This window comes from Phyllostomus discolor, chromosome 7 (genome assembly GCF_004126475.2).
Source record: "Phyllostomus discolor isolate MPI-MPIP mPhyDis1 chromosome 7, mPhyDis1.pri.v3, whole genome shotgun sequence".
Taxonomy (NCBI): domain Eukaryota; kingdom Metazoa; phylum Chordata; class Mammalia; order Chiroptera; family Phyllostomidae; genus Phyllostomus; species Phyllostomus discolor.
The window spans coordinates 107179488-107191766 of NC_040909.2; the positions used below are offsets into that span (position 1 = coordinate 107179488).

Genomic DNA, 12279 nt, shown 5'->3' on the forward strand with positions numbered 1-12279 from the left:
TGTTTATATTGTGTTGGCCAAAAACTTTGTTTGGTTTTTTCCATAAGATGACTCTAATAGTGCTTTGTTGTCTTTAACTTTATTTGAAACAATTTTGTTAGATTGTATTCACAGCTGTCATATCTGCATGTATTTAAAAAAACAACTTACCAAATTGGTGAATTTTTGTGCAGCCATTTTAATATTGAAGATGGAAGAAAAAAGCAACATTTTGGCATATTATGTTTTATTATTTTAAGGAAGGTAAAAAACTCAACTGAAATGCAAAAAAAAAAAAAAGATTTGTGCAATCTATAGAGAAGGTACTGTGACAGATTGAATGTGTCAGAAGTGGTTTGCAGTCATGACCAGTGTGGCTTAGTTGGCTGAGCATCAGCTCTGCAAGGCGAAGGGTCACCAGTTTGATTCCTGGTCAGGGCACATGCCTGGCTTACAGGTTCAGGCTCTTGTCAGAGCATGTACGAGAGGCAACTAATCAATGTTTCTCTCTCATGTCAGCGTTTCCCTCTCTTTCTCCCTTACTTCCCCTCTCTTTAAAGTAAATAAATAAAATCTTTTTCTTTTTTAAGTGGTTTACAGAGTTCCATGCTGGAGATTTCTCACTGGACAATGTTCCACAGTCAGGTAGACAAGTTCAAGTGGATAGCGATCAAATCCAGACATTAATTGAGATTAACGTTACACCATGCGAGAGATAGCCTATATACTCAGAATTTCCAAATCACTAAAGTTATTGGTAAAAATGAAAAATGTATCCTTTATTTTATGGAAAAACCATTCAGACTTTTTGTCTAACCTGATGTTTTGAAGATTAAGCCAACATGATTTACTGATGAGTTGGATATAGGAAGAGAGAAAAGGAAGATCTCTCTAGTGTTTTGATGTGAATTACTGTAAAAATGGACTTCTTTTTTTCTGATAGGGAAAACTGAGAAGTTTGAGGGGCTCAGCAAGTGATTTTATTTTGTTATGTATAAAACAAATTACTTAACTCAAAAAATGGATCACATTTACATATATAAGAGCTAATATCCAAATTATTCTTTCAAATATAATTATTCTGCTTAATAGTTTTTTTAAATGTCATGCTTTAAGTTTTTAGTTAGTTCTTTCAGTGGCTTATCTTTTTATTTCAGCCTAAAATTTACACTTAAAATGTACACAATATCCTTCTGCCATATGGAAAGCTCTTTTGTACTGAAAGTAGAAGAAAGGTATCAAAAAGTAAAAGAATACCCAAAAGAAGAATTTTTAGACTAGGTCAAATTAAAGCCGAGCATAACCTATTATATCAACTTTTCTTAGGGTATTAAAATCCATGTTACATTTCTTTATCATTATTTTCTTGTAGGTATATGCCAATCTAACATCTTGCCAAGCTCTCGGAAATATGTGTGTGATGAACATGAATTCCTATGACACTGCCACTTTTGATGCATGTCGACTGTTTCAGTTTGTCTTTGAAAATACTGCTGGACTACGCACTGTTCATTCTGTTTCATTTTGGTAAGGACATTCTAATTGGTGAACTGTCATTTTGACCAAATTCCGTTACTTTCATAAATATTAATATTTCATAAATGTTGCTTCCCTATTTCATAAATATTTCATAAATATATTCGTATATTTCACAAATATTCCGTTACTTTCATAAATATTAATATTTCATGAATGTCGCTTCCCTATTAAAACAATTGTAATTGATTGTAGGAGACAGAATCTTCCGTGGCTGTTCTATGGAGATCAGCTAGGACTAGCACCTCAAGTACTCAGTACTACACCTCTTCCTACAAATTTCAGTTTTAAAGGGACAAACCAGGTATAAGCACTATATTATTAGAGAATAACTAGATTCTAATTTATAATTTGAAAAGGTAATACGAATGTTACTAGTCATAATTCTTGTTGCTTTACGGTGTTTTAAAAATTTAATTACTAACCTAAATCTAAGTATCAGCTGTTCATAGAAACTAAACAATACAGAGTTTAGCTGTCTTCTTTGAGTACATATATGCATATGTCTGGATTACGTGATTATGGCAGCAAGTAGTATTTATGGGGTTGGGAAGGGTAGGGGGTAGTTTTCATCGCCAAATGCAAAACATTGTCAGTCCCTCTTTGTCTCTACATATTTAGGAAATGCTTCCAATCACAAATGAGGGCTCTATGCCATTTCCCCAGCACTTCACAGGTCCAGATTCTCACCTCCAACTTGACTTTGTAGAATGAAGTAATGGAGTATTTCCTCCCTTACCTCCAACCTCCTATTTAACTGGTTTGAAAGGAGCTTATCTGTTTATAGCACTGCTCCTGGTTTTCATGCAGAAAAAAATGGCCCATTATATTAGTTGTGTTCATTCATAGAGATATTAGATTAATTTTACTTCAAAGTAAAGATAATTGAATTTATTGCTTTTAGAGTATGTGACATTATTTTATTTTTGTTTTTCTTTAATCAGGATACAAAACTGAAATTTGTTGCTGCTTCCTATGATGTAAGAGGAAATTTTCTCAAATGGCAAACTTTAGAAGGTGGTGTTTTACAGGTGAGCATGATTCTAGCTAAAGAATTATTAATGTGCCTTATTTTTTCCTGAGGAAAAAACCAACTTATTGCTTGAATGGAGTATCAGTTGCATGCTACAGTTGATTTTTTTTTCTTGTGTTTTAAATTGGAATTTCTTAAAACTAAATTAAGTTATGACTTCAACTTAAAACAAAAATGCTCCCTTAACTTTTCATACCCTTAATACATTTACTAGTATTATATAAAGTATATATCCATGCTGGGACTTGAGAATTCTTACTATAAGCCAAGCAAACATTTGTGAGAGATATTTATCAGTTGTATTCTTTTGCTCTAGCTTTGTCCAGACACAGAAATAAGATTAAATGCTGCTTATTCTTTTGGAACAACCTATCAACAAAACGTAAGTTTGAGCTGTATTAAACAGTCTGTATTTTAGTTTCATTTTCACATTAACATAGTTGGAATAATCTTTGAATGTTTTGAAACTGAAAATGTTTTTAATAGGAATGAAGAGTTTCACTAGTTGCCATAATTTTTATTATCTGGGTATAGAAAATCTTAATCAACATGAAAAAAGTAAGTGCCTTGTCCTCTTAAAAGCCTTATATATCATATAGTGTTAGATTTTCATAATCAGTTGTTGATTTGCTTGTAGATACATAGGTCTTAAAAATAATGTCTACTTCTCAGTGCTTTGGAATAAAGTAAAAATATTACTTTATTTTTAGTGACTAATAAAAATGTTACCTTCATCTCTATCTATCCCCAGTAACAAATAAAAATGCTTTCCTTTATCTTTCTCCATACTTTCTTTCTTCCTTCCCTCCCAGATCCTCCTGTTGGTAACCCATTTTGAAATTACGATATGGTACAAAGGAATATTATGAGCCATTAAACATTCACTAGTCTACAGAAATGCTTCTTGGTTAAATTCATATGCATACACCATAGAACAAACTGTGATTCCAGTTTTCTTATAGCCATGATGAAAAATACTATCATGGAAAACACTGGAAGAAAATAAACATTTTTAACAGTGGTTATCTCTGGATTGTGGGATTACAGGTGGTTTTCCTTTAAAAAATTATATTTAGAAAATTTTCTATCGTGAGCGTGAATTTACTTTTATTATTAGAAATGAATTGTGTATTATTTCCAAAACAACAAACAAATGTTATTATATGTTTCCCATAGTCAGAAGAATCAATACTTGTTAATGCCTGCTGCTGTGTGTTCAGCATTTTATCATTGTTATCTGATCCATGAAATGCCTATGTGAGATACGTATTATCTGTGCCTCACAGATGAGGAAATGGTGCTCAGTAAGGTTAAGTACTTTACTCAGTCTTGCATCAAGTAAATTGTGTAGCCAGTGTTCTGTTAAGTTTAAAAATTATGATTTTTCATTGAACTTAGCCACCTCTCGGGTAGTTCAGAACATAGTAGGAAAAAACAGCTATATAGGCCAAGAATTGGGAAGAATGTGTGTTGATCTATAGATACGGACAAGGTACCATATTGGCACAAAGGAGAGGCCATCAACAGTTCATGAGGAAGTAGGGAAGGGCTTCAAAGTGTTAGTAATGCTTGGGCTTATAGAATAAATGTGAGTTTACCAGGAGAACATAGTGGAGAAGGGAGTGTCAGGCAGAAACAATATTTTCAATGTTAGAGAGACATAGAATAGCATAGCATATTTAGGAACTGCAAGTTGATTGGTGTGAATGGACCCTAGACTGGCAGGAAGCAGTGAGAAATAAGCCTGGCTTTGTTAAGGGGGTGCCAAATCATAGCTAGCATTGGCCATCAGGATGAGGAATTAGGACCTCATCCAATAGGACAGACAGGAGTTTTTAAACCTTTTCACTGCCTGTACTTTAATGTTGAGAATGAAGGCATACCCTCTTCAGCTGGCTTTTGTAGGAGAAGAGCCAGGCAGTTCTTTACTGTTCAGTTTTTGGTCCTTATTAAAAATAATCATCTTTATAGCCTTCATGTTTTGGAAGGCACATAGAAATGCATATAAATAAAGTAATTTAAAAATATTTTATTTTATAAAATTAAAGAAAACACTTTTAAAGATTATAACTATGATTTGTAATTTTCATTTGGGATGCTTTTATTTTTAATTTTTATTTTCCAGTGTGAGATTTCTATCTCTAAGGTCTTAACCGACTTTCCCACTCCTATATTTTATGATTTATACCTTGAATATACCAGTGAAAATCAACACCAATATATTTGGGCTGTGCCTGTGTTAAACCTAAATCTTCAGTACAATAAAATGTTTGTGAACCAAGGTAAGACATTCATACATGCCATTCTTTCTCTGAGCTGAACCCAATAAATAAGTCAACCAACCTGATAACTTAATAACCCCGGATTACAAGAAAGGCCATAGATTCTCTCCTGCTACATGGTTTTATATAGCTTGTTAAAAAGTAAAACAATAAGATTGCTGGCATATTTAGAAATTTTGACAAAATGTGTCAGGCTTATTTAGCAACTATATTATTACTAAAAGTGTATTCTGAGAAAAATTAATAGACTGTAAATTGGGGCTTCTTCAAGTTCTCCTAGAGCTGCTTTCTGGACAATTAGTTGATTTTGTTGTTTCCCTATTATAAAATCCTGGTTATTCAGGCATTATGCAGGGAAAATTCTTCCAAACTGTTGAAAAGTCCAAATAATCAAAAAACTTTCAAATGAGGGAAGAAATCTAGTAGGAATTTTTTACAGCAATAGCTTTTTTTGCAGCCATCTTATCTAAAACAAAATGTACTAATTTTGTGTTTTAAATGTATTCAGTAAGCTTCTTGAGAGCTGTCTTGAACAATTTGAAGATATTTTTTAATGCCTTTTTTTCCTTTTTATGATAAAAGACAGTAATACTGGCAAGTGGCTTTTGACTCGGCGCATTTTCTTAGTGGATGCACTAAGTGGGCGAGAAAATGACTTAGGAAGTCAGCCAAGATTAATTCGAATTGCTACACAAATATCACTGAGGTAAACAAATGTCTTATGCATTAAATTATGTTGGAGTATACAGCAAAATGTTACAAAAGTGTTTACTAACAATTAGCAGATGAAAACAGAAAGGACAACTAAATTGAAACAAAACATAAAGTTATTTTAGATATATGTGTGAATTGGTTTATGCCAATAGAGGTGAGGAGCCAAGAAGATAATTATAACAGGAGCTGGCAGAGTTTTGTCAGATTTCACATTATAGGTCTTACTCCACACCTGCTGAATTAGAATGGGTTGAGAGGTAGGGGTGAATATTAATGGGCAGAGATGGTATATTAGAGTCTGGTGATTGCAATAGAGAGGCCTCCTCTTTTTTTTTTTTTTTTTTTTAAGATTTTATTTATTGTTTTACAGAGGGGAAGGAAGGGAGAAAGTGAGAGAGAGAAACATCAATGTGTGGTTGTCTCTTGTTCACCCCCTACTGGGGACCTGGCCTGAAACCCAGGCATGTGCCCTGACTGGGAATTGAACCAGTGACCCTTTGGTTCAAAGGTTGGCACTCAGTCCACTGAGCCACACCAGCCAGGGCAGCAGCCCTCCTCTTGTTTTCATCTCTTTGAATAGCTACTGTTGTAGGTTGGCCCTGATTAGCTAGCAACTGATGCAGACTTCTTCCCCCCAGGTCCATGTATTGTGGCTGCGAGAGACAAATTCACATGGACTACAGAAGTCCTGTGAAGAAAAGGGGACAGTGTGGCCGTTTTCTAAGTGAGAGAGAGAGGGCCATGGCCTCTGCCTGGACAGGCTTTTATTGCTTTTCTGGGTACATTACATAGAGGATGGTCCTCATTTACTATGCACAGGTTCACTGTAGGTGATTACCTTTTCCAGATAACAAAGGAAAGAATGTTGCTAATTACTTCAAAGAGAAGGATGTTGCAGATCAAGGGGGAAAGTGTTTGAACTGGTTACACTCCATACTTGGGAGGTTTAGCGCAGATTTTAGGAACTTACTTTAAAGATAAGCAGTAAACATTTGCTGTCTCAATTCAGGGTGAGGGAGTTTTAGCAAAAGCAAGCCTTGTGGCAGCCTAGGTACAATGCAGGCCTGATTCCCCACAGGAAAACTGATCCATGGACTCTGTTTCTGTGTGATGACTTGCTCCCGCCAGTTTTCTGAATCAGGGTCTGGTATTCACCATACCATGCAAACAGGTTCCCTATAAGCAACACCTTCCTCTGTTTAGCATACTTTAACAGTGATCCTCATTGTTATATTCAGTCCTTATTTCTCTCTTTTCCAGTGTGAAATTCCTGTCTCTAAGACCTTAACCAGCTTTCTTATTCCAATATTTTATGATATATACCTTGAATATAATGATGGAATTCAACACTATCATCTTAACATTAGTCTCACACTTCAGCATACATTATTTACTTTTTTCACTGTTATTTTGATCTTTATAGCAATATTAGGAGGTAGGCAGTACAGAAGCTTTGTCATGTGTCTTGCTGAAATCCAAATGTTTGTAGTATTCTCTCAACCTGCCAGTGTATCCCTAGTGAAAATGATATCACACTTAGGCCTGACTTGATTGTGGTGAAACCACATACTGGCCCCTGGAGCTTAGCAGTTTTCTTTTGAGTTGACAAACTGTACATTACTAATGCATTGAATTCAGCAAAATGTACCCCACTCTGTGCCATAAACAGTACTAGAGCTGATATATTACTTTAAGAATTCATCTCTCTCTTGAAAATCAGGATTTATCTGCCTTTCTCTAGGTTTTATGTGCCACTTCTTATTTGAATATTACTCAGAAAATGGTTCACAGTATTTCAGTGATTTCATTTGTAAACCTCATAGGACCTATATCAAGAAGAGTTTTCTAATTTGTCTCAGAGGGTTTATTTTAATATTAAAGTTTTAACCACTTAACATAGCTTGTGTTACTATCATTAATTTATGTTTAACCTTCCCTAGTCCTTATTAACTAGTTGGTTCTAAGACCAAAACTGGCTATGTTAAATTTAAAAGAGACAGTAAGTTAAATATATGTTTTAAGGGCCCAGATGTACTTACAACAAGAAGTGTATTTTCTTTTAAACAGCATCCACCTTGTACCCAGTACAAAAAATGGAAACATCTTCCCTCCCTTAATGACCATTGGCTACAGTGACATTGATATCAAAGATCCCAACAGCCAGTCTGTGAAGGTGAGTTGCTTACTAATCAGTCCCTTTATGTGTGTTAATATGGGATGTGGTTTACATTACAATCAAAAGGCAGTCCTTTTTCAAGTTTTACATAAAAACTGATCTTTATATAGTCAAGTCTTAATTTTTTTTTTACTAATAGTGTAACAGATGAGTTTTTAGGGATCCTGAGTATTAAGAAAGCAAGAATTAAGTTTTTTAGTAGACAGCGTTACCAATAGTTGGGCATCACGGTTCAGGATGCTGGGGTGTGCTGCAGTGCGGTGTCTGCTGCTGTTCTTTTCGGCCACCTTGCTTCTAAGATTTTGTCTCCTTGCCTAAACCAGGAACTCAGACTTTACAGTGAGCAGTCTTGCCCACTTGAAGACATACTTCAGTGTGCGGAAAGAGATTAAAATGGTCAACTTTATAACTAGTGCTGAAATGAACTAGAGAATGCAGTTTGAACCCACAGCCACATAGGCTTTCTGTCACTTCTCCAGTTCAGTTAAACTTGAACACAGAACTAAAGGCCTCCCTGCCTGGCAGGGTCTGTGTATGGCAGAGACCACGTACACCCTGAAGACAGGCTGCACCTAAGGGAATGAGCCTGGAAAAGACCGAGGCATACTTGCTTAGTTCCTCCTCTCACCCTCGCCCAGCTGGTAAAGCGTCCCTTCTCTGAAGAGGGGTAAATGAGAGAGGGCTAGAGAGCCAACCCGGGGGTAGTCCTTCTAGACTTTTTCCTCGGAGAGATCAAATGGTTATCCCCTGAGGAAAAAAAAAAGGGTCCTTCCTCCTTGTTAAAGCTAATCTTCTCATCGTTTACAGACTTTCTCCAGTGCCCTGTTTCAGGCCTAACCCCTTATTCAGTCTGCTTCCCTATTAGTCCCTTTCCTTTGCTTATAACATCTTTCAGGTTGCCCCATCTTAAAAACAAACTAAACCAACCAAACAAGAAAATGTTTCCTCAGTCCCTCTAGCTTTTCAGCTTGCTATCATGTATCTTTCCTTGATTTTCCAGCCATTAACTTTTTCATCATTTGTACTCTGGCTCTTGCCATGTTCCTTCTTTGAAAAACTCTTTGACTGAAGATTGGCAATGAATTTTACAAACACTGGCTTTATTTCTTTAACTTGGCATTTATACAACATTTGACACTATACTCTTGACCTTCTTGGAACTCCTTATTCTGTAACCATGATAAGACTGAGGTATCTTATCCCTCCTACCTCTCACAGTCCTGTTTCTCTTACCTTTTAGTGGTTCTTCTTTCTCTTCCTGTCTCTTAATATAGTGATATCCCTAAGATTCTGTTTAGCCCATCAAAGGGTATGATTATTGAGCCAGTTGTTAAATTCTTGATACATAAGATATGCCACATTCCTCAGTTATGTAAACCTATCAGAAAATGAAATATGATTAGTTTTGGTTGGCTGCTGTCAATGAACCTAATCTAGCTCCTAATGAACCCCTTTTTCCTTAATGTGTATTCAAAAGGGATATTTAAACAGCACGAATAATTCCCAAAAGGATACCCATCTGTATGTAAGTAAGGGTCAACTCTAGTAATATTGATAGTTCAAAAATATGGCATTTATGGTAAAATCCAGCTACAAATATATTTTTATAGTAAAAGTAGATTTGTATTATATAATTTCAGTATGACTAATTATGACTTTCTTTTAAATATCAGGTTTCTTTCTCAGTCAAATATGAAATGAATCAAGAAGAAGCACGTATCCAGACAGATGTGAGTTTATTTTAACCTGTTAAAATATTCACAGTATATTTTTTAATTAAAAAAAACTATATATGGACAAGAAAGTTGTCAAAATAAAGAGATTTACATTATATCCTTCACCCAGCCTCTACTAATACTAACATCTTATGTAACTATAGGACAGTGATCATAGTCAGGAAATTCATATTGATGTAGTCCTTTTAACTAATCTAAATACTCTGAAGTTCAAACATTTTTTTACTCGTGTTTTTTTGTTTTAAGATGTAGTCCAGGGTTGCATATTGCTTTTAGCTATCACGTCTCCTTTGATCTTTGATAGTTCCTCAGTTGTTCTTTGCCTTTCATGACCTACCTTAACACTTTTGAAGAGTATTGGTAAATGCTTGTGTCCCTCAGTTGTGCTTATCTGGTACTGTGCTATGATTAAATGTAGTTTTAGAACACACACCACAGAAATGATGTTGAATCATGTCAGAAGGTACTCAAAGTCAGTATGTCTCACCACTGGTGTCAGTTTAACTTTGATCATGTGGCTAAGGTGATACCTACAGAGTTCACTGTGTTTGGCCATTTATAATTGATAAATATTTGGGGGAGAGATACTTTGTTATTATGCAGAGATCCTACTTACTCATTTATCTTCTAAGTTTAGCATCCATTGACACATCTTGCCTATAAAAAGTATTACTGTGATATTTGTGTGACGGTGATTTTCTGTTTCCATAATTTCTTCTATCAAATTGGATTCTACTATAAAGAGGAGCTGTTCTTTTGCCCACACTGATTTATTTATTCAGTTATTTATTCAAATCAGTGTGGACTAGTGGATACTTATTTATTCCAGTGATTATAATTCATTACTATTTATTGTCTTGCTCAAATTATCCCAGATTTGGCCACTGAGGGGTTCCCTTCAATTTGGCTCCTGTGTCCTTGGAGTATACCACCCACCACCATTTTTTGAGTACTTTTGTACTTTTTGTTTCTAGTATTTTTGAACATTGATGAGGGAAATTACATAAATTCCTAAATTCTCATTTTTTTTCTTTAGATTGCTTTGGGTGTGTTAGGTGGGCTAGCTGTTCTGTCATCGCTTTTGAAGACAGCAGGGTGGAAGAGGCGCATTGGGAGCCCCGTGATTGATTTACAGGTATGATCTCAGGAGTTTTTAAGTATATTTTTATCTTTGATTATTTTATATCTTTCTAATAAGAAAGAGCTAGTGCATGGTAACTGAGGTTTGCCTAGAGTTTCTCTGGGGTGTATAACTACAGAGGTGTGCGCCTGCCCCTTTCCGTCCCGTGTTGCTGTGCCCCAGTCTGCATCCCCACCTGCAGCGCTGCTCTTGTGTTCTCACATCCTCACCAACGTTTGGAATTTTTCCAGCCTTTCCATTTCTTGCCAATCTGTTGGTATAACTAGCATACCCCATTGTTGATTTAATTTTTATTTCTCTGCATACTCTTCATATGCTTCATTAATTATTTGGGTTTTCCCTTCTGTGAACTACCTGTTTATATCTGTTGACCATTTTTCTATTAGATTTCCAATTTTTCTTGTTTATTTAAAGGGTTTTTTTTTGTATTTTCTAAATATAAACTCCCTTTTGGTTTTTGGTGCTGAAGTGTCTTCTCTGTTATTTTATCTGTGTTCCTTTGTTTAACAGAAACTCTTAATTTTGATATTGTCACATCTGAATAATTCTTCATATCACAGTATATTATGTGCTTTTAGGATCTTGCTTTAAAAAAGCCTTCCATACCTAAAGCTTAAAAAGGTACCTGGAAGCTATCATTTAGAATGGAAAGGCAGATGAAGTGCTTCCCAGATAGGGTCAAGTTAAAGGAGTTCATTATCACCAAGCCCTTATTATATGAAATGTTAAAGGGACTTATATAAGAAAAAGAAGATGATCAAAAATATGAACAGTAAAATGACAAGAAACAATATCAACAACTGAGCCTAAACACAAAAACAAAAACAAACTAAGCAAACAGCCAGAACAGGAACAGATTCACAGAAATGGAGATCACGTGGAAGGCTATCAGCAGGGACGGGGATGGGGGAGAATGGGGAAAAGGTACCGGGAATAAGAACATAAGTGGTAGGTACAACATAGACAGGGGAAGGGTAAGAATAGTATGGGAAATGGAGAAGCCAAAGAACTTGTATGACCCATGGACATGAACTAAGGTGGGGGAATGATGGTGGGGGGTGGGTACAGGGCAGAGGGGAATAAAGGGGAGATAAAAATGGGACAACTGTAAAGCATAATCAGTAAAATATATTTTTTAAAAAACATGAGAAAAGCAACACAGTGACTTGTTTATGCTGGGATAGCTTCCTGACTCCAAAGCCAATATGGCAAAGAATCAGAGGATGGACCTTGATTTACATTTTGGGATAGTCTAGAAAGTCTCCCCAGAGAAGTGGACTTGAAACTGGTTTATCTGTGCATTCCACAGATAGTCACTGAGGGCCCGCTCTCTGAGTGTCAGGCTCTCTATCAGGTGCCAGGCCATGGGAACATGTGATGGTGAGCAAAGACAGACATGGCCTCTGCCCTCGGAGCTCATGAGTTTGCCAGAGAGAATAAAGGAAAAATATTTGATGAAACAATACCCATTTCATTCCACAAAATATTTGAGATGAAAGTGTGTGGAGTAGCAAATCATTAAATGGTTGCCATTGGTAGATGAAGCTAAAAAAGTTGATTTTGGTTTAGGTTGTGAAGGACCTTGTGGGTCAGGAATTTATATTTTAGTGAGGAGTCGCTGAGGAAGAGTGACACAATCCAATTCACATTTCAGAAAGCTGACTCTGGCGGCAGTGCAGCAG

At 35.8% G+C, this 12279-nt stretch overlaps 1 protein-coding gene across 2 annotated transcripts in view; it reads left to right on the forward strand.

Moving 5' to 3' along the window:
* TMEM67 (transmembrane protein 67) overlaps window positions 1-12279 on the forward strand; it is a 53031-nt gene that overhangs the window by 18460 nt on the left and 22292 nt on the right. For both annotated transcript variants that reach the window (XM_028533976.2, XM_036031249.1), the window contains exons 8-16: window positions 1352-1506; window positions 1711-1819; window positions 2460-2546; window positions 2865-2930; window positions 4674-4830; window positions 5413-5536; window positions 7612-7717; window positions 9394-9450; window positions 10493-10591. In XM_028533976.2, coding sequence (XP_028389777.1) covers window positions 1352-1506; window positions 1711-1819; window positions 2460-2546; window positions 2865-2930; window positions 4674-4830; window positions 5413-5536; window positions 7612-7717; window positions 9394-9450; window positions 10493-10591 — 960 coding nt within the window. The remainder of the gene's footprint in view (window positions 1-1351; window positions 1507-1710; window positions 1820-2459; window positions 2547-2864; window positions 2931-4673; window positions 4831-5412; window positions 5537-7611; window positions 7718-9393; window positions 9451-10492; window positions 10592-12279) is intronic.